General features: G+C 45.8%; 1 protein-coding gene across 1 annotated transcript in view; it reads left to right on the forward strand.

Moving 5' to 3' along the window:
• The first annotated feature begins 732 nt into the window (after positions 1-732).
• rnf157 (ring finger protein 157) overlaps positions 733-22423 on the forward strand; it is a 46647-nt gene continuing 24956 nt past the window's right edge. Inside the window, exons 1-11 of the mRNA XM_020936541.2 lie at positions 733-1305; positions 4766-4884; positions 14622-14710; positions 15065-15214; positions 16832-16949; positions 18664-18730; positions 20104-20147; positions 20282-20329; positions 20760-20831; positions 21510-21669; positions 21864-21976. Coding sequence (XP_020792200.2) covers positions 1218-1305; positions 4766-4884; positions 14622-14710; positions 15065-15214; positions 16832-16949; positions 18664-18730; positions 20104-20147; positions 20282-20329; positions 20760-20831; positions 21510-21669; positions 21864-21976 — 1068 coding nt within the window. The 5' untranslated portion in view covers positions 733-1217. The remainder of the gene's footprint in view (positions 1306-4765; positions 4885-14621; positions 14711-15064; positions 15215-16831; positions 16950-18663; positions 18731-20103; positions 20148-20281; positions 20330-20759; positions 20832-21509; positions 21670-21863; positions 21977-22423) is intronic.

The raw sequence follows: 22423 nt of genomic DNA on the forward strand, positions 1-22423 counted from the left end.
GTATTGGCACAGATTGATAAATTCGTGCAGTTCGGATGCTACAGATGTTCACAGATTACACATCTACAACATCATGAAATCGATCAGTCTGAGTGAACAAGTTACTTCCATTTTACTCGTGATTATAACATTAGTTTTGCTCAGTCGTTCACTAATGCGTCGTCGCGCAGTAATATGAACGGAGAGAAAACAATGCCAAGCGATTATGAGGTCTGACTTTTTAGGCGACTTTGGTTTTGTGATGCAAACGTATCACTCTTTTGAACACATATTGTTTTGAGAAGAAAAATGCTTTATTTTATTGTCCCCTGCCAACTTGCCGGACTACTTTCGTCAGCACCGAAAACGGCTGTCGGGGGTAAGTCAGTGTGGATGTACGACACTGCTCACGGGGGATGCCATACAGATTCATGGAAAAAAAACAAAAACGAACTATCCCTTTAAGCTTTCGTCTTTCTTCCTTTGATAGTTGTGGATAAATTAAATTAAACGATATAAATGTTTGTCGCGTAATTATTAGCCTCTGTTTTGTTTATCATCAAAAAACACAGTTAACTTAAACAAATAAAAAAACAAACAAACAAAAAAAAAACATGTCAGCATCGGGATTCGAACCCCGATCGTCGCTCTCCACTGCGCTTGTGACGTCATAAATCAGTCGTGTTTTTCTATTTTTTTCCCCTCCCCTCAACATCCAGCACCACAACCAACCAACACAAGGAGACCACTGCGCAAAAAGCACGGTCCAGATTTGTGCGTGCTTTACGTCATGCCAGGGGATCTCTCTCCGTACCGCCTCACCACGACACGAACCGGGCCGGCGGCGAAGGGGGGGGGCGGACGCTTTTACCGACGCTTACCGAGCAGAAAAGCGCCGGAGTTACGTTTTATAACCCCGTGCGTTTAAACCGACTTCGCGACGCGCGTTTCTGCCTCCGTGAGCCACCAGCGCCCGCGTTATCACCGCTACACCACGGCTAGCTTTTACGCACGCCTTTTCGCAGCGCGTTCGTCCCGAGAGCGACGGGATCAGCGGTCCGGCAGAGCGAGCGCTAATCCCGGGACACGACGACGGCTCGGTTTGCGTCGCTGGCCGCAGCTTCGAGGGGCTTAAATCAATGCGACGGACGGAGAGGAGGAGGAGACCGAGAGGAACAAAGCCCACACCGAGTGCTATGCCCCGCTCCGACGCTTGGCTCGGGCAGCAGTGAACCACCATGGGGGCCCTCACGAGTCGGCAGAACATGGGCGTCGAGGAGGTGGATATTCCGTCCAACTCGGTGTACAGATACCCGCCGAAGTCCGGTGAGTAGGGCCCGGTGAAGCCCGGTGAAGCCCGGTGAAGCCCGGAGCGCGCGGGGGGAGGTTTGGTGGAGGGTTGAGCCGGTGGAGACTGAAGGCGCAGAGATGGAGGAAATATTCTAAACCGAGACACAGGATGATCTTGTGATTGACAGGCCGAGGAGGCGACGGGACCTGTAGACGAGACCAAAAAAACTGGATTTATATTTCACTCTTAAAATCCTTTTATTACGCAAAATTGACTTTTGTGGGATTTAAGACGTTAAAATGTTGTTTCCTCCTCAAAAACAAACCTGGACTTGTGTTTTAGTCCTAGAATAGACCTGGTATAGTCCCAGGATAGACCTGGTTTAGTCCTTGTGTAGTTTGAGATTAGACCTGGAATAGTCCTGGTTTAGACCTGGTTTAGACCTGGTATAGTCCTATTTTAGGTCTGTTTTTCGACCTGGTTTAGTCCTTGTTTAGACCTAGATTAGATCTGAAATAGTTCTGGTTTAGACCAGGATTAGACCTAGTTTAGACCTGGAATTGTCCTGGTTTAGTCTTAGATTAGACCTGGTATAGTCCCAGTTTAAATCTGGTTTAGTCCTTGTTTAGTCCTAGATTAGATCTGGAATAGTCCTAGTTTAGACCTGGTTTAGACCTAATTTAGTTTTAGATTAGACCTGGTATAGTCCTTGTTTACTCCTAAATTGGACCTGGAATAGTCCTGGTTTAGACCTAGTTTAGACCTGGTTTAGTCCCGGTTTAGACCTGGTTTAGACCTGGTTTAGACCTGGTTTAGACCCAGTCTGAGAGTCTGTGTTTTAGATGCGTTGTACTTCCTGATTTCATCAAACTCAGTACCAGTGAGTCCAGACTTTTACAGTGGTTTATGACTTGACTGACTCAGACTCAGAAGTTGACGTGAAAAACTCTCGGCATCAATAAAAGAATAAAAAGAGACAATGATTAACGTATAAAAGTTTTACACTTTATTACACAAAACAAAGTCATATGAACTTTAAGTCGAGCTCTAATGTTTCCTCCTCAAAAACATAAACAGACCTGGAGCTGTGTTTTGTTTCATTCACACGTTTGTCCACATCTCCAAAACTCAAAACACTCTGCTCCACCTCGTGATGTCATGAATGAATGTTTAGTCCCAGATTAGTCCTGGTTTAGTCCTGGTTTAGTCCTTGTTTAGCCCTAGATTAGACCTGGTTTAGTTCTTGTTTAGTCCTAGATTAGACCTGGTTTAGTCCTTGTTTAGCCCTAGATTAGACCTGGTTTAGTTCTTGTTTAGTCCTAGTTTAGACCTGGTTTAGTCCTTGTTTAGTCCCAGATTAGTCCTGGTTTAGTCCCAGATTAGACCTGGTTTAGTCCTTGTTTAGTCCCAGATTAGACCTGGTTTAGTTCTTGTTTAGTCCTAGTTTAGACCTGGTTTAGTTCTTGTTTAGTCCTAGTTTAGACCTGGTTTAGTCCTTGTTTAGTCCCAGATTAGTCCTGGTTTAGTCCTAGATTAGACCTGGTTTAGTCCTTGTTTAGTCCTAGATTAGACCTGGTTTAGTCCTTGTTTAGTCCTTGTTTAGTCCCAGATTAGACCTGGTTTAGTCCTTGTTTAGTCCTAGATTAGACCTGGTTTAGTTCTTGTTTAGTCCTAGTTTAGACCTGGTTCAGTCCTGGTTTAGTCCTTGTTTAGTCCCAGATTAGACCTGGTTTAGTCCTTGTTTAGTCCTAGATTAGACCTGGTTTAGTTCTTGTTTAGCCCTAGTTTAGACCTTGTTTAGTCCTGATTTATCATGTTACATCAAAACGCTCTGCTCCACCTCGTGATGTCATGAATTGGCAGTTTTCAAGTGAACAGCTCCTTTTTTTTTTTTTTTTTTTTTTAACTTTTAGTTCAGTAGATTTTGTCGCCGATTCCAGCTCTGAAACGACGATCCAGACGATTCTAGCGAAGGTGCGTGGAGTTTAAAAACACAGTGCAGCGCTTCCTTTATGCCCACTTCATGACATCACAAGGTGGAACGGAGTGTTTTCAGTTTGAGGGAAGGACTCAGACTAAAAAATATACATAAAATTAAAATTAAAAACAAAAAACACAACTCCAGGTTTGTTTGTGACGAAGAAACGACATTAGAACACAGATAAAAATTTTAAAAAGGAAGTAAAATGGGTTCTTTAATTTAAATAAAATAAAATATAGTTTGTATTTGCTGACGTTCATTTTCACAATCACATATTTAAAGCTTCACTGTGTAATTTTGGCATTAAGTCGGCGGCCGCGGTGACCCCTGCTGCAGATTTGTCATGGAGCAAAGCGTTCATTTAAAGCTCTGAGTGTGTTTACGGCGACGATTTAAGGCTCAGCGGTGTTGTCGTGTGTCAGATGCCCTCCCAGTCCGTGTGTCAGTCGTTTTTTCAAAATAAAATCTAAATTTTGAAAATGAAAAAACAACAATTTTCTTCAATTTTTGTCTTTAAAATCAAAATGAAAAAACGGATAATGGACGTTTCCAGTTTACATGATTTAAACTGTGATGCTGGACCAGGACTAAACCAGGACTAAACCAGGTCTAAACCAGGTCTAAACCAGGACTAAACCAGGACTGAACCAGGACTGAACCAGGACTGAACCAGGACTAAACCAGGACTAAACCAGGGACTAAACCAGGACTAAACCAGGACTAAACCAGGACTGAACCAGGTCTAAACCAGGACTAAACCAGGACTAAACCAGGACTAAACCAGGACTAAACCAGGTCTAAACCAGGACTAAACCAGGACTAAACCAGGTCTAAACCAGGACTAAACCAGGACTGAACCAGGACTGAACACTCCTGATTCGGTCCTTGTTTAGTCCTTGTTTAGTCTTTCTTTAGTCTTAGAGTAGACCTGGAATGGTCCTGATTTTGACCTGGTTCAGCCCTAGTTAAATCCTAGATTAGACCTGGTTTAATCCTTGTTTAGTCCTAGTTTAGACCTGGTCTAGACCTAGTTTAGTCCTAGATTAGACCTTGTTTAGTCCTTGTTTAGTCGTGGGTTAGACCTGGAATTGTCTTGGTTTAGTTTTAGTTTAGACCTGGTTTAGTCATTGTTTAAACCTGGAATTATTCTGGTTTCGATTAGACCTGGAATAGTCCATGTTTAGTCCTGGTTTAGTCCTGGTTTAGTCTTTGTTTAGTACTGGTTTAGTCTTTGTTTAGTCTCATCTGAAAACTAATATTCAATTATTTTGAAAACGCACAGGGAGGAGGAACAGCACCGAGAACAGTCTTTTTATGTGGAGACCTGGTTTAGACCCTGTTTAGACCTGGTTTAGACCTGGTTTAGACCCTGTTTAGTCCCAGATTAGACCTGGTTTAGAGACACTGAGGACGGGTCAAATGCAGAGGACAATGTTCACGTGTATCTCTGTCTCTGTCTCTTCCTCTTTTTTATTATCGTTTTATTCTCGTGACTGTTTTTGTTGTTTTTTTAGGGAACTACTTTGCGAATCACTTCATCATGGGCGGAGAGAAGTTCGACTCGACTCATCCAGAGGGTTATCTGTTCGGAGAAAACACTGACCTCAACTTCCTGGGCTCCAGACCCGTCGCTGTGAGTCTTTTACACTGTTTTAATCATTATAATACATAAGACTTTTCACGTCACTCAAAGACGCTTCACACAGATCAGGACAAACACAAATAAAGAAACAGAAGAACAGGAGATGCAGATGTTTAAAGACAGATTTGACCAGGAGAGTTTTCAGGGCTCTTTTGAAGATGGTGAGTGTGATGAGTCTGATGTGTTTTTTGTTTGCGTTGGGAGTTTCAGACGGTGGTGGAGAAGACTCTGTCCTCTCAGTAGGACTGGGCATCATTAAGATCATATTTTGTTAGGGATTAAACCTTCTCAGCATTTTACTGGGTTTACGGTTTTACCACATTATCAAAATGTTTTAGTACAACTTTCGTAAACTACAAAGCCACACGGCTGTACGGTCTGTGTGTACGACCTGCAGATTTATAATCTGAAAAGTTTCACATGAACTATCTCCAACTCGACAGAAGCACAGAACAGACTCAGCATCAGCAGAACTTCCTCTGTCACAGAAGGTGTTTTCAGGCCGACACAGAATCGTGCTGGTGCTGGTTCCTGCATCTAATCTTGAACTGACTCACTTCAGTGACGTTTAGGAACCGAAAAGTTGGTTCCAAACGGGAAGAAAAACTTGTTTTTTCTAAGGGAACCATGACGACACAGAAGACCTCAGCACATTCATGCAGGTCACACACAGTAAAACAAACAAACAAAGACCAACTGAAACTATCACGTGTGAAATTAAAAGTTTTAAGTCTACAAAAACTATTACATACCGTTCTTCTTGCATGTGTCCGTGTTTGCTTGATAAGTTTACATCTTTAGATCGAGCGTCACTGTCGTCTTCTCCTCAGCAGATCCATGTCGTGTCAGAGCTCGACACATAAATAATGACTTATATAAATACAAACTCACTGGTGTTGATGATGTGATCCATGATTGTTATTTTTTTCTCTGTGACGTCTGTTTTTATTTGGCCTTGTTTTATTTGGTGGTAAATCCACACCTCTGTCGATGACGCGTCATGGTTCATGTAAATGTTTGAACGCGGGTCGTTCATCGGTGAACACTTTGGTTCCCAGTGGAACTGGTGCAGGAACCGACACCGGCACCGTTCTGACCGACCTGAGAACAGCTGGAGAAAACATTCATATTCCACTGAGTCGTGTCGTTTAGTCCGACAGAAGCTGAACCACATCAGCGACACAAGGAAAGAACTGTTTTTATCAGAGCTCATAGTTTATGCAGATGAGTCGTGTGGTTTTCATTTTTGTTTCTGTAAATGTAAAGAAACACATCATTACTCAACATATGTCTGAATCGTCCTTGTAGGAAATAAAAAAACAAACTTAAACTATCCACCTACATTTACATTCATAATCCACAAGACAGGGAGGCGAGTGTCGTCCGTTTGTTTCGCTTAATTCCATCCAGTCGTTGTATTTGCACTGGTCGCTGGTGTTAGGCTCGTGCAGGTCGTGTTGGTTTTCTTCCTCACGCTCTGAAATCTCACACTCACAGCGACTCTTAAATCTCTGTCCTTTTCTCATAAATGTTATTTTTGTGGGAGTCCCTGCGAAGAGTCGGATCCGTTTTGATACGAGATCTAAACGCTCGGCTCCATCTGCTCCGTTATGTAACTGTGAAAAACAAAACAGAGTCTCCGCTCACGTCCAAAACGAGCCACGATTTAGTCTCTGACAGGATTTAAACTGAACTGCAGGTGTAACAAAACTGAATCTGTGTCATTCGTTCATTTGTTTTTCAATATAAAACCAAAAATAAGAAAACGAAAAAGAACTATTTTCTTCATTATTTGCCAAACTGAAAAAAACAGATAATGATTTGTTTTTCAGTTTTCGATTTTGTGTTTAAATGAAAAATGGAAAAAAAAAACGGATAACGGCCTTTTCCTGTTTACGTGACTTCAGTGACTGCGAGGTTGGACTTTTGCACCACGTACGGACTGAACCAGGACTGATCCAGGTCCGGGGCCAGACTGGAACCAGACCGGGACCAGGCTGGGACCAGACCGAGACTGAGACCGGGCCTGAGACCAAGACCAGCCCAGGACCAGCCCGGGACCAGACCGAGACTGAGATCAGAACTGAGACCAGGACCAGACCGAGACTGAGACCATGACTGAAACCGGGACTGAGACCTGGACCAGACCGGGACTAGGTCGGGACCAGACTGTGACTGAAACCGGGACTGAGACCTGGACCAGACCTGGACCAGACCGGGACCAGACCGGGACCAGACCGGGACCAGACCGGGACCAGACCGGGACTAGACTGGAGGCTCAGAGCCCACAGCAGGGCCGAAGCTCAAAGCTGAAGCTCGGAGTCCACCCTGGTCCCGCTCTGGTTCCAGTCTGGTCCTGGACCTGGATCAGTCCTGGTTCAGTCCGTATGCGGTGCAAAAGTTCGGCATCACAGTCACGGACGTCACGTAAACAGGAAACGTCCGTTATCCGTTTTTTCCATTTTTCATTTAAACACAAAATCGAAAACTGAAAAAACAAATCATTATCTGTTTTTTCATTTTGGTTTTGGAGACAAATAATGAAGAAAACTGTTGCTTTTTCATTTTCTTATTTTTGGTTTTATATTGAAAAACGAATGAACAAATGATACATGGACTGAAATTTAACAGGAATTTTAAGTCAAAGTTCATGTAATTTGACCAAAAATTAAACATTTATTTTTATTTTAATGACACAGCTAAATAAAAACATGGACTTTGACAGCTCAGACAAACAGTTGTAGTTTATAGATCAGTTTATTATTTATGAGCAGGGCCGTAGACAGGGAGGGGACAAAATGGTCTTTTGTCCCGGGGCCAAAACTTTTAGGGGCCCAGAATTGGACCTCCTTCTTATTAATTTATATTAGATGGGGCCCCCAATTTACTGTAGTAATGAAATTGTCTGGATTTAACAGGATTTTTAAATGAAAGTTTATATAATTTGACCAAAAATGTATTAATTTATATTAGAGGGGGGCCCAATTGAGGCGTCTTGCCCCAGGCCCCCAAATTTCTGTTGTAATGAAACTGGATTTAACAGGATTTTTAAATTTAATGTTCATGTAATTTGGGTCGGGTGTCTCGGGTCAAAGCTTTTAGGGGCTGAGAATTAAAACTTCTTTCTTATTAATTTATATTAGATGGGGCCCCCCAAATTTCTGTTGTAATGAAACTGTCTGGATTTAACAGGATATTTTTTTTAAGTCAAAGTTTATGTAGTTTGTTCAAAAATTAAACATTAACATTTATTTTAATGACGCATTGAAATAAAAACATGGACTTTGACAGCTCAGACAAACTGTTTTTGTTTATAGGTCTGTTTATTAGTTATGAACAGGGCCGTAGACACAGTGGGGACAAAAGGGTCTGTTGTCCCGGGCTCCAGGCTTTTAGGGGCCCAGAATTGGAATTGGACCTCCCTCCTATTAATTAATGTGAGAGGGGGGCCCCCAGATTTCTGTTGTTATGAAACTTTCTGGATTTAACAGGTTTTTAAGTTAAAGTTCATGTAGTTTGGCCAAAAATTACACATTTAACTTTTATTTTAATGATGCAGCGAAATAAAAACATGCATTTTAAGTTTATAGGTCTGTTTATTATTTATGAGCAGGGCCGTAGACACAGTGGGGACAAAAGGGTCTGTTGTCCCAGGGCCAAAGCTTTTAGGAGCCCAGAAATAACTGATAGTAAAGGGGGGCCCATGTGAGGCTTCTTACCCCAGGCCCTCAAATTTCTGTTGTACCGAAACTGTCTGCATTTAACAGGATTTTTTTATTTTAATTTTTTTTTTAAGACCAAAAATTAAACGTTAACATTTAATTTAATGATGCAGCAAAATAAAAAATGGTCTGTTGTCCCTGGCCAAAAGTTTTAGGGGCCCAGAATTGGACCTCCTTCGTATTAATATATTTTAGATGGGGCCCCCCCAGATTTCTGTTGCAATAAAACTGTCTGGATTTTACAGAATTTTTAAGTAAAAGTTCATGTAGTTTGGGCAAAAATTAAACATTAACTTTTATTTTAATGACGCAGTGAAATAAAAACATGGACTTTGACAGCTCAGACAAACTGTTGTGGTTTATAGTTGTGTTTATATTTTATGAGCAGGGCCATAGACAGGGTGGAGACAAAAGGGTCTGTTGTCCTGGGCTCTAGGTTTTTAGGGGCCCAGAATTGGACCTCCTTCCTATTAATTTATATTAGAGGGGGCCCCCAATGAAACTGAAAATTAAACATTAACGCAGCAAAATAAAAATGTGGATTTTGACAGGGTGGGGACAAAAGGGTCTGTTGTCCTGGGGTCCATCTTTTGGGGGGGGGGGGGCATGTGAAGCTTCTTGCCCAGGGCCCCAAATTTCTGTTGACGGGCCTGGTTATGAGTGGTGATAATAATAATAATAATAATAATAATAATAATAATAATAATAATAAAAACAAATACGAGTTTAGTCCAGTTTCTAAAGTTCTTTTGTGTCTTCAGGGTTTGTGGCGCTTGGTGAAAATAGTGAAAAAAGACTAAAATTTTGCAGTTAAATTGCTGTATTTTCAGAGTGTCGTTTTGTTGAATTTTGGGTCGTATTTTCTCTCACGTCTCGGAGAGTTTGGGCAGAGTTTGGGCAGAGTTTGGGCAGAGTTTGATCAGAGTTTGGACAGAGTTTGGACAGAGTTTGGACAGAGTTTGGGCAGAGTTTGATCAGAGTTTGGGCAGAGTTTGATCAGAGTTTGATCAGAGTTTGGACAGAGTTTGATCAGAGTTTGGGCAGAGTTTGGGCAGAGTTTGATCAGAGTTTGGACAGAGTTTCAGAGTTTGGACAGAGTTTGGACAGAGTTTGGACAGAGTTTGGACAGAGTTTGATCAGAGTTTGGGCAGAGTTTGGGCAGAGTTTGGACAGAGTTTGGACAGAGTTTGGGCAGAGTTTGGACAGAGTTTGGACAGAGAGTTTGCAGAGTTTCAGAGTTTCAGAGTTTGGCAGAGTTTGGCAGAGTTTGGCAGAGTTTGGCAGAGTTTCAGAGTTTTGGCAGAGATTTGGGCAGAGTTTGGACAGAGTTTTGGACAGAGTTTGATCAGAGTTTGATCAGAGTTTTTTCAGAGTTTTTGATCAGAGTTTGATCAGAGTTTGGACAGAGTTTGGACAGAGTTTGGTGAAAGTTTTGGTCAGAGATTTGGGCAGAGATTTGGGCAGAGATTTGGGCATAGTTTTGGGCAGCGTATGATCAGAGTTTTGGGCAGCGTTTGGTGAAAGTTTTGGTCAGAGTTTGGTTAGAGTTTTGATCAGAGTTTGTCGTTCCGTGGATGTTTGTGGAAGGCCGAGCTCCGGGGCAGATCTACATGTTTCACAGAGACGAGTCTGTAGTTAGATTCCCAAACGCTGACCACATCCTGCTCCATGAAAACACGAAGGACTGAGAAAACACCGAGCCAAAGACATGAGGGACGGAGGAGAGGAGAGAGGGAGAGGAGAGGAGAGAGAGGATAAGAGATATAGAGAGAGAGCGTGAGAGAGAGAAAAGAGGAGGAGGAGAGGAAAGAGGGAAGAAGTGAGAGAGTGAAAGGAGAAGGAAAGAGAGGAGAAGAGGAGGAGGAGGGGTGGTTGTTACTTTAAGTTCAGGTTCAGCCCTGAACATAAACAAACTTTTACAGACACGAATCTTAAAGAAAAAAAACATTTTACAGGTTTTTAAATATTCTGAGTTTGTGTCTCGTCCACACGACAGCAGAAAAAACAGAGAAGCTCACACGATTTTACTCTTTCTCTTCAAAAACTCAGAGGGAGTTTTTCAATAGAAAGTGAACTGGAGCCAGAGTCAATGGAGCCGCAGCTAGATATGTCCATTTATATTTACAGTCTAAGGCAGGGGTGTCCAAACTTTTTTCATTAAGGGCCACATTTCTAAACACATTTGAAGCAGAGGGTCGATCGAGGGACGTAGACGGGAGCTCAGTACAGTGAATCATTGAAATAGGTGCATGTTTATCACTTTGAATGAGTCAGTCTTTATTCACGCTACAATCCTCAAAACCACACACCAAATCTTCAATATTGGCTTTATCAAAGTAGATTTTCAGAAAACTTGCAGTAAAAAGTAAATTTTTAAATGATGTAAGGTAATTTGGGCCAAGTCACCTGGAAGCCTGAGGGCCAAGAAAAATTTGTCCGGGGGCCGCATTTGGCCCAAGGGCCGTAGTTTGGACATGCCTGGTCTAAGGTCTTGGTCCTGGTTTTTGTCCTGGTCTTGGTCTTGGTCTTGGTCATGATCTTGATCTTGGTCCTGGTCTTGCTCTTGGTCCTGGTCCTGGTCTTGGTCTTGGCCTTGGTCTTGGTATTGGTCTTAGTCCTAGTCTTGGTCCTGGTATTGGTCTTGCTCTTGGTCTTGCTCCTGGTCTTGGTCTTGGTCTTGGTCTTGCTCTTGGTATTGGTATTGGTCTTGGTATTGGTCTTGGTCTTAGTCCTAGTCTTGGTCCTGGTATTGGTCTTGCTCTTGGTCTTGCTCCTGGTCTTGGTCTTGGTCTTGCTCTTGGTGTTGGTATTGGTCTTAGTATTGGTTTTAGTCCTAGTCTTGGTCCTGGTATTGGTCTTGGTCTTGCTCCTGGTCTTGGTCTTGGTCTTGGTCTTGGTATTGGTTTTAGTCTTAGTTTTGGTCTTGGTATTCATCTAGGTCCTAGTTTTGGTCCTAGTTTTGGTCCTGGTATTGGTCCTGGTATTGGTCCTTGCTTGGTCCTGGTCCTTGGTCAGGTCTGAGCCCAAGTCTTGGCCCAGGTCTTGGTACTGATATTGGTGTAGGTCCTGGTCTTGGTCCTGGTCTTGTGGTCACGATCGTGGTCTTGGTTTCAGTCTTGGTCCTAGTCTTGACCTTGCTCCTGGTCTTTGTCCTGGTCTTTGTCCTGGTTTTTTTGTCCCCGCCCTGGTATTGGTCGTGGTCTTGCTCCAGGCCTTGGTCCAGGTCTTGATCCTGGTCTTGGTCTTGGTCCTGGCTCAGCTCTTTGCTCTTTGCTGACTTGTGCTGAGGTGTAAATAAAAACTGCAGCTCTCATGTTTTCAGACTCGGACTCGGGGAAAAACCACGACAGAAAAAACTCACGACAAACACCACAGTCCTGGTTTAGTCCTAAGAACCTGCGCACCACGTTTACAAGAAAGATTTAACTCAGAATAAAAAATATTTAATTCTGAATAAAAATGAGTCTTGCTTTAAAAAGTCCATGTAAACACTTAATTCCTGAAAATGATTATTCAGAATTAAACTTAATTCCGAAGTAACAGTTTGGTTTATTCCGAAGCTGAATTAATTTCTTCCTGGATCATGTTTCTCGTTTATTTTTGTTAAAAATAATTCCGGTCGTTCTTACTCATGTCGTCCTTCGATCTGGCTCCATCAGTCGTGGCTTCGGACTTTCAACGGGACTAAAATAAGACTAAAATGGGACTAACACGGGACTAAATTAGGACTACATACTAAACCAGGTCTAAATCAGGATTAAACCCTGGAACTAAACGGGACTAAAACAAGACTTAAACTGGACTAAAACAGGACGACAAAAGTACTAAAACAGGACTAAAACCGGACTAAACTGGGACTAAAACGGGACTAAAACAGGACGACAAAAGGACTAAAACAAGACTAAAACCGGACTAAAACAAGACTAAAACCGGACTAAAACAAGACTTAAACTGGACTAAAACAAGACTTAAACTGGACTAAAACAAGACTTAAACTGGACTAAAAAAAGGACTAAAACAAGATGGGACTAACTAAACTCCTGTAATGACAGTTTTGCTTCTCATAAAGTGAAAATCTGGGCAAAATGTAGGAAAAAATTTTAATGACTCCAAATAAAAATAAATTCCGCTTTAAAAAGACCAGGTAAACACTTATTTCCTAAAGAAAATGATTATTGTAAACATGTTTCACATTTATTCTTGTTAAAATTAATCCCGGTCGTTCTTGATGGTTGCGTCGTCCTTCGATCCGGCTCCATCAGTCGTGGCTTTGGACTTTCCTCCTCGTCTCTTTGGATTTGTGAGAGGGATGTGGGGGTGGGCGGAGGTGGAACAGCCTCACACTCACTTCGTCTTCTTCCTTCTTCTCCTCGTCAATTCTCCAGTTGCTTCACAATTATGATCAGAACGACCGCGGGAGAAGTTTGGATCATGTTTGTGTCCGTGGAGCAACGACAAACAGACGACAGAAAAGCCGGGAGCAGCTGAATCCGTGTGTCATTCGTTAATTTGTTTTTCAAAATAAAACCAAAAATAAGAAAACGAAAAAAACAACAATTATTTTCTTCATTATTTTTCTCCAAAACCAAAATGAAAAAACTGATTCATTTTTTCAGTTTTCAATTTTGTGTTTAAATGAAAAATGGAAAAAACGGATAACGGCCTGAACCAGGACTAAACCAGGACTGAACCAGGACTGAACCAGGACTAAACCAGGACTAAACCAGGACTAAAACAAGACTAAAACTGGACTAATAAAGGACTAAAACAAGACTAAAACCGGACTAAAACAAGACTAAAACAAGACTAAAACCGAATTAAAACAGGACTAATACAGGATTAAAATATGACTAAAACAAGACTAAAACCGGACTAAAACAAGACTAAAACTCGACTAAAACTGGATTAAAATATGACTAAAACTGGACTAAAAAAAGGACTAAAACAAGACTAAAATAGGACTAAAACAGGATGACAAAAGGACTAAAACAGAACTAAAACTGGACTAAAACAGGACTAATATAGGATTAAAATATGACTAAAACAAGACTAAAACTGGACTAAAACTGGACTAAAACAAGACTAAAACTGGACTAAAACAAGACTAAAACTGGACTAAAACTGGATTAAAATATGACTAAAACTGGACTAAAAAAAGGACTAAAACAGGATTAAAATTGGACTAACTAAACTCCTGTAATGACAGTTTTGCTTCTCATAAAGTGAAAATCTGGGCAAAATGTAGGAAAATTTTTAATGAAAAATAATTCCGGTCGTTCTTGATGGTTGCGTCGTCCTTCGATCCGGCTCCATCAGTCGTGGCTTTGGACTTTCCTCCTCGTCTCTTTGGATTTGTGAGAGGGATGTGGGGGTGGGCTGAGGTGGAACAGCCTCACACTCACTTTGTCTTCTTCCTTCCTTCTCCGACGCTCTTCTCCTCCTTTGTGTTTGTGTCCGTGGAGCAACGACAAACCGAGAAGCCGTTAGCAGCTGGATCCATGTGTCATTTGTTAATTCGTTTTTCAAAATAAAATCAAAAATAAGAAAATGAAAAAACTTAAATTTTCTTCATTATTTGTCTCCAAAACCAAAATGAAAAAACTGATCATGATTTTGTCAGTTTTCGATTTTGTGTTTAAATGAAGAATAAAAAAAACAGATAACGACTGTTTCTTGTTTAGTGGGTCCTGGACTGAACCAGGACTAAACCAGGACTGAACCAGGACTGAACCAGGACTGAACCAGGACTAAACCAGGACTAAACCAGGACTGAACCGGGACTGAACCAGGACTAAACCGGGACTGAACCAGGACTGAACCAGGACTAAACCAGGACTGAACCAGATCTGAACCAGGACTGAACCAGGACTGAACCAGGACTGAACCGGGACTGAACCAGGACTGAACCAGGACTAAACCAGGACTGAACCAGGACTAAACCAGGACTGAACCAGGACTGAACCAGGACTAAACCAGGTCTAATCTTTGTTGTGTTTGTGTTTTCAGTTCCCATACGCTGCTCCTCCGCCTCATGAACCTGTGAAGACTCTGAGAAGTTTGATCAACATCAGGAAAGACACGCTCCGACTCGTACGGTAAGTCCTGGTCTAGTCCTGGTTTAGTCCTGGTCTAGTCCTGGTCTAGTCCTGGTTTAGTCCTGGTTTAGTCCTGGTTTAGTCCTGGTTAGTCCTGGTCTAGTCCTGGTTTAGTCCTGGTCTAGTCCTGGTTTAGTCCTGGTCTAGTCCTGGTCTAGTCCTGGTCTAGTCTGGTTTAGTCCTGGTCTAGTCCTGGTTTAGTCCTGTCTAGTCTGGTCTAGTCCTGGTCTAGTCCTGGTCTAGTCCTGGTCTAGTCCTGGTTAGTCCTAGTCCTGGTCTAGTCCTGGTCTAGTCCTGGTTTAGTCCTGGTCTAGTCCTGGTTTAGTCCTGGTTCAGTTCTGTTTTTTCTCGTAGCTGCAGTGAGGACCTAAAGTTGCCCGGCGACGAAGCGGCCAATCAGAGTCGAGCTTGTTACAACGTGGAGTTTACGTTTGACTCGGACACTCAGGTCGCCATCACCATCTACTACCAGGCCACGGAGGAGTTCCACAACGGAGTGCCCGTGTGAGTTGCCCACTGTACCCCACTGTACCCCACTGTACCCCACTGTGCCCCACTGTACCCCACTGTACCCCACTGTACCCCACTGTACCCCACTGTACCCAACTGTACCCCACTGTACCAAACTGTACCAAACTGTACCCCACTGTACCAAACTGTACCCCACTGTGCCCCCCTGTGCCCCCCTGTGCCCCACTGTGCCCCACTGTACCAAACTGTACCAAACTGTACCCCACTGTGCCCCCCTGTGCCCCCCTGTGCCCCACTGTGCCCCACTGTGCCCCACTGTACCCCCTGTACCCCACTGTACCCCACTGTGCCCCACTGTACCCCACTGTACCAAACTGTACCAAACTGTACAAAACTGTACCAAACTGTACCAAACTGTACAAACTGTACCAAACTGTACCAAACTGTACCCCACTGTGCCCCACTGTACCAAACTGTACCAAACTGTACCAAACTATACCCCACTGTGCCCGCGTGAGTGCCCACTGTGCCCCACTGTACCAAACTGTACCCCACTGTGCCCCACTGTGCCCCCCTGTGCCCCACTGCACCCGTGTCCCTCTCTGGTTTGGTTTTGGTCTGGTTCTGACCTGGTCTCTCTCTGGTCTCTCTCTAGTCCTGGTTCTGACCCGGTCTCTGTCTGGTCCTGGTCTGGTCTAGTTCTGACCCGGTCTCTCTCTGGTCTGGTCCCGGTTCTGACCCGATCTCTCACTGGACTCTCTCTGGTCCCTGTTTCTGACCCGGTTCTGTGTCTGGTCTCTGGTCTCTGGTCTGGTCTCTGGTCCTGGTTCTGACCCGGTTCTGTGTCTGGTCTCTGGTCTCTGGTCTGGTCTCTGGTCCTGGTTCTGACCCGGTCTCTGTCTGGTCCTGGTCTGGTCTAGTTCTGACCCGGTCTCTCTCTGGTCTGGTCCCGGTTCTGTCCCGGTCTCTCTCTGGTCCTGGTCTGGTCTAGTTCTGACCCGGTCTCTCTCTAGTCTTTCTTTGGTCTTTCTCTGGTCTGGTCCTGGTTCTGACCCGATCTCTCACTGGACTCTCTCTTGTCCCTGTTTCTGACCCGGTTCTGTGTCTGGTCTCTGGTCTCTGGTCTGGTCTCTGGTCCTGTTTCTGACCCGGTTCTGTGTCTGGTCTCTGGTCTCTGGTCTGGTCTCTGGTCTCTGGTCTGGTCTCTGGTCCTGTTTCTGACCCGGTTCTGTGTCTGGTCTCTGGTCTGGTCTCTGGTCCTGGTTCTGACCCGGTTCTGTGTCTGGTCTCTGGTCTGGTCTCTGGTCCTGGTTCTGACCCGGTTCTGTGTCTGGTCTCTGGTCTGGTCTCTGGTCCTGGTTTCTGACCCGGTTCTGTGTCTGGTCTCTGGTCTGGTCTCTGGTCCTGGTTCTGACCCGGTTCTGTGTCTGGTCTCTGGTCTGGTCTCTGGTCCTGGTTCTGACCCGGTTCTGTGTCTGGTCTCTGGTCTGGTCTCTGGTCTCTGGTCCTGGTTCTGACCTGGTTCTGTGTCTGGTCTCTGGTCTCTGGTCTGGTCTCTGGTCCCGGTTCTGACCCGGTTCTGTGTCTGGTCTCTGGTCTCTGGTCTGGTCTCTGGTCCTGGTTCTGACCCGGTTCTGTGTGTGTTGTCAGGTACCTCCCTCAGGACGGTTCTCTTCAGTCGGAGACGGTTCACTTTAAGCGCGGCGTTTCTCAGCACTTCTGTTTACCGTCCCACTCGGTCAACCTGAGCGAGTGGAGCGACGACGAGGTGAGACCAGCGCCGACCCGACTCCACCCGACCCGACCCGACCCACCCACCACCCCACCCGACCCACCCCACCTGACCCCACTCCACCCACCCGACCCACCTGACCCGACCCCACTCCACCCGACCCGACCCGAACCCACCACCCCACCCGACCCCACTCCCCCACCCGACCCCACCCACCCACCCCACCCCACCTGACCCCACCCGACCCCACCCGACCCCACCCACCCGACCCACCCCCCCCCCACCTCCACCCACCCCACCACCACCCGACCCACTCCACCCCCACCCCACCCCACCCCACCCCACTGACCCCACCTGACCTGACCCCACCCGACCCCACTCCACCCGACCCGACTCCACCCCCCTGACCCGACCCCACTCCACCCCACCTGACCCCACCCCCCTGACCCACTCCACCCCACCCCACCCCACCTGACCCCACCCACCACCCACCACCACCCCACCCACCCGACCCCCCACCCACCTGACCCCCCCACCCCACCGACCCACCCCACTCCAACCGACCACCCCACTCCACCCCACCTGACCGACCACCCCACCCGACCCCCCACCCACCCACCGACCCCCACTCCACCCCACCCACCCCACCCCACCCACCCCCCCCACCCGACCCCACTCCACCCCACCCCGACCCACCGACCCACTCCACCCCACTCCAACCCGACCCCCCCCACCTGACCCGACCCACCCACCCACCCGACCCCACCCGACCCCACCCCACCCACTCCACCCCACCCCACCCACCCGACCCCCCACCCCGACCCCACCTCACCCGACCCCACTCCACCCACCTGAACCCGACCCCACCCGACCCGACCCGACCCGACCCCACCCACCCTGACCCGACCCCACCCACCCACCCCACCCACCCCACCCGACCCCACCCGACCCCACCCCCCCGACCCCACTCCACCCCCCACCCACCCCACCCACCCCCACCCACCCGACCCACCCACCTCCCCGACCCCCCCCACCCCCCCACCTGACCCGACCCCACCCCGACCCGACCCCACTCCGACCCCACCCCACCCACCCGACCCGACCCACTCCACCCACCGACCCCACCTCCACCCCCCCACCCCACCCACCCCACCCACCCGACCCCACCCACCCCACCCGACCCCCCCACCACCCACCCCACACCCACCCGACCCGACCCCACCCACCCGACCCCACCCCACCCCACCCGACCACCACCCAACCCCACCCCACCCGACCCCACCACCCCACCCGACCCGACCCCCACCCACCCACCCGACCCAACTCCACCCCACCCCACCGACCCCCCACCCGACCCCACCCCACCCCACCCCCCCACCCACCCCACCCCCCCACCCGACCCACCCCACCCCACCCCACCCGACCCCACCCGACCCCACTCCACCCGACCCCACCCCACCCCACCCCACCCCCCGCTCTAAACGACTAAAGACACACTCTGGAACATTTCTGTCGGGCTCCGTCACCTGCTTGTTTCTATGGAGACGTCTCTGCTCGACCACAGTTTATCACCGTTTATATTTTTTCTCGTTGTTATAATAATATTTTGTGAACGCTATAAAGTTTTAATGCCGCACTGTGAAACTTTCCAGACTAAACACTTGACGGACGCTTCACCAGAAAAGTTCCACAGTGCAACTTTAAACAGAACAGTAATAATATAATAATAATGTTGGCTTTATTGTGACAGTTGGTGTTTGACATGGACAAAGAAGTTTTCCCGATGGTGGTTCAGGCCGTGGTCGACGAAGGAGAAGGTCTGTCACTCAAAAATATACCTCTGTCTCTCTCTCTTTCTCTCGCCGTCCTCTCTCCCTTCTCCCTTACTCCTTCTCTCTTTCTCTCTTTCCCTCTACTCTCTGTCTTTCTCTCTCTTTCTCACTCTCTCTCTCTCTTCCCTCTCTTTCTCTCTTTGTCCTCGCTATCTCTCTCTCTTTCTCTGTCTCTTTCTCTCTCTCTCTCTCTCCCTCTTTCTCTCTCTCTTTGGTGTAAATGTTTTTTCACGGACACAATAAAGGTCTGTTAAAAATTTTTTAAAAACTCACTCTCTGTCTCTCTCTTTCTCTATTTCCCTCCCTCCCTCTCTCTCTTTCCTCTCTCTCTCTCTATCCTTCTGTCTTTCCTTCTCTCTCTCCCTCTCTCTTTCTCTCACTTTTCTCTTTCTCTCTCTTTCCTCTCTCTCTCTATCCTTCTCGCTATCCTTCTCTCTCTCCCCCTCATTCCCTCTCTTTCTCTCTCTCTCTGTGTCTTTCTCTCTCTCTCAGTCTCTCTCTCTCTCTCTCTTTCCTCTCTCTCTCTCTCTTCTCTCTATCCTTCTCGCTATCCTTCTCTCTCTCCGTCTCCTTCCCTCTCTTTCTCTCTCTCTCTGTGTCTTTCTCTCTCTCTCCCTCTCCTTCCCTCTCTTTCTCTCTCTCTCTGTGTCTTTCTCTCTCTCTCCCTCTCCTTCCCTCTCTTTCTCTCTCTCTCTCAGTCTTTCTCTCTCTCTCTCAGTCTTTCTCTCTCTCTCTCTCTTTCTCTCTCTTCCCTCTCCCTCTCTTTCTCTCTCTTCCCTCTCCCTCTCTCCCTCTCTCTCTCTTCTCTCTGGACACTGTGTGATCACACACAGATATAAAGTCACACGGGAACAGAAAATAAAGTTCGACTGTTTAATGTAGAAAATCACTTTTTATTGTCTAAAACAGACCCGTCAAACTCAGGCCTGGGGGCCAAATTCGGCCTGTAATATTTGGCCCATGAGATCATATCAAATCTGTATTAGAGCGACTATAGAGACTTTATTTATTAAAAATGTTGTTATTATTTAATATTCTGTTTGTTCTGGATTCAGTGTTTAAGTAAAATTATTATTAAACGTTTATTTGAACAAGAAAAAGTTTTAACTGTACAGATCTGTAAAGAAGAGAAAACCTGCAGATGTTGTTGAAATGTTTCATTAAATATTTAGTTTGACCCACGACTTAGTCCCAGTTTTTAATTTTGACCTCTGTAAATCTGAGTTTGGTAACCCTGCTCTAACGCGTGTTTTTATTTTCATCCTGGTATCAGTATCAGTGTCAGTGTCGAGTATTGAGTATTGATTCTTTTCCTCAGTATCGTGTGTTTTGTATGATTGATTTTTTGTTTCTTCCAGAGCACATGGGACACTCTCATATTCTGCTCGCCACGTTTGAAAAGGTAAAGATCATCTGCAGTTTTATCCCACAAGAAATCAATAGTTTGAAAAGATTTTGGAGCAAAACTCTGACGCCAGTTTACTTTAATATCAAAAAGATGTAATCGTTTATTTTGTTTTGTTTTGTTTTCTGCAGCACATGGACGGAAGTTACTGTGTGAAACCTCTCAAACAGAAACAAGTGGTGAGGGATTTTATTTGTGCTTTTATTTTTTCTCTGCAGTTTGATTAAGTGTGATCCATGCTTTTATTTTCTTAACTCTTTACTCTTTGATTCATGCTTTTATTTTCTTAACTCTTTACTTTCTGATCTATGCTTTTATTTTGTTAACCTTGTTACTTCTTTCTGATCCATGCTTTTATTTTGTTAACCTCTTTACTTTCTAACCCATGCTTTTATTTTGTTAACCTCATGACTTTGTGATTGGTGCTTTTATTTTTTTAAACCTCTAAACTTTCTGATCCATGCTTTTATTTTGTTAACACTTTACTTTCTGATCCTGACTTTTATTTTCTTAACTCTTTACTTTCTGATCTATGCTTTTATTTTGTTAACCCTGTTATTTCTTTCTGGTCCATGCTTTTATTTTGGTGACCCTCTTCCTGTGTGTCAGGTGGATGGAGTGAGTTATCTTCTTCAGGAGATTTACGGCATCGAGAACAAATACAACAGCCAAGAATCAAAGGTGAGACTGAAAACATCTGAAAACTAAAGCGTCACCTCCCACCTGTCCCCGCCCACTGCTCTGTGATGTTTCAAAAGTGTTGAGTCGACATTTTTCAACTATACTAATGTGTAACCACTCCTCTCTTCTTTCTCTCTCTCCCCTCCTCTCTCCCCCGTCTCTCTCTCCTCTCTTTCTATTTCTCCCTCCCTCTCTCTCTCTTTGTTTCTCTCTGCCATCTCTCTCTCTCTTCTTTCTCTCTCTCCTTTCTCTCCTCTCTCTTTTCTTTCTCCGCCCCTCTCTCTCCGCCATTTATCTCTCCCCCTTCTCCTTCTCCTCTCGCTCTCTTCTCTCTGTCATTTCCCCTCGCTCTCTCCCTCTTCTCTCTCTCTTCTCTCTCCCCCATCTTTCTCTCTCTCTCTTCCCCCTCTCTCTCCCCCTTCTCTCTCTCTCTCTCTCTCTCTTCTCTCTCTCTCTCCCCCTTCTCTCTCTCTCCTCTCTCTCCGCTCTCCTGTCTTTCCTCTCTTTCCCTCTCTCTCTCTCTCTCTCTCTCCTCTCCTCCCCATCTCTCTCTCTCTCTCTCTCTCTCTCTCTCTTCGCTCTCTCCTCTCTTCTCCTCTCTTTCCCTTCTCTCTCTCCTCCCTCTCCTCACCCCCCCTCTCTCTCTCTCTCTCTCCCTCTCTTCTGTCTGTCCGTCAGGTGTCGGAGGATGAGATCAGTGACAACAGTGCAGAGTGTGTGGTTTGTTTGTCGGATGTGCGTGACACTCTGATCCTGCCGTGTCGTCACTTGTGTTTGTGTAACGCCTGCGCCGACACCCTGCGCTACCAGGCCAACTGCTGCCCCATCTGCAGGCTGCGTAAGGAACTGCACCTCCACTCTGTTCACGTTTACACGTTTACATGTTTACATCACTTCTCTTACTTGAGTTTGTGTTTGTGTGTGTGTTTGTGTTGTGTGTGTGTGTATGTGTGTTTGTGTGTGTGTATATGTGTGTGTGTGTGTTTGTGTGTTTGTGTGTGTGTGTATGTGTATTTGTGTTGTGTGTGTCAGCGTTCCGGGCGCTGCTTCAGATCCGAGCCATGAGGAAGAAGCTGAGTCCGGTCACTCCCACGAGCTTCAACGCCGTCATCACGTCCCAGACGTCGGACTCAGAGGACACGTCGGTGAGGACACACTTTGTCTCTCGTGTCATAAACCTTTTTCACAAAGACCAGAAGACGTCCCACACATACACACAAACAGACAGACACAGACACACACACACACACACAGAACACGCACAGTCCTGCCCGGTCTGTCTGTGGACATTCAGGTTACTTGAGTCCAGACTCTGGGAGTGTCTCGTGTGTCGTTTGCTCGGCCTCGTGTCCAGCAGCAGCAGAGACGGACAGCAGCTCCTCCCACACTCACCTGATCTTTTACTCACACTGAGCTCAAACATTTACTCTCTATAAAACTGTGTCATGTCACACACAAATGTCTCAGCATCTCAACGTTTCCTGAGGAAAACTTGTGAGAGTCTGAGAAAAAGATCGTGTATATTCTTGAGTCATGTCGTGGGTGCATGTGCGAGTGCGTTTGATTAAAGCCGATATGACACCAAAAGTGAT

This window comes from Boleophthalmus pectinirostris, unplaced genomic scaffold (assembly GCF_026225935.1).
Source record: "Boleophthalmus pectinirostris isolate CB_2022bp ecotype Guang Dong unplaced genomic scaffold, ASM2622593v1 HiC_scaffold_14, whole genome shotgun sequence".
Lineage (NCBI taxonomy): Eukaryota > Metazoa > Chordata > Actinopteri > Gobiiformes > Gobiidae > Boleophthalmus > Boleophthalmus pectinirostris.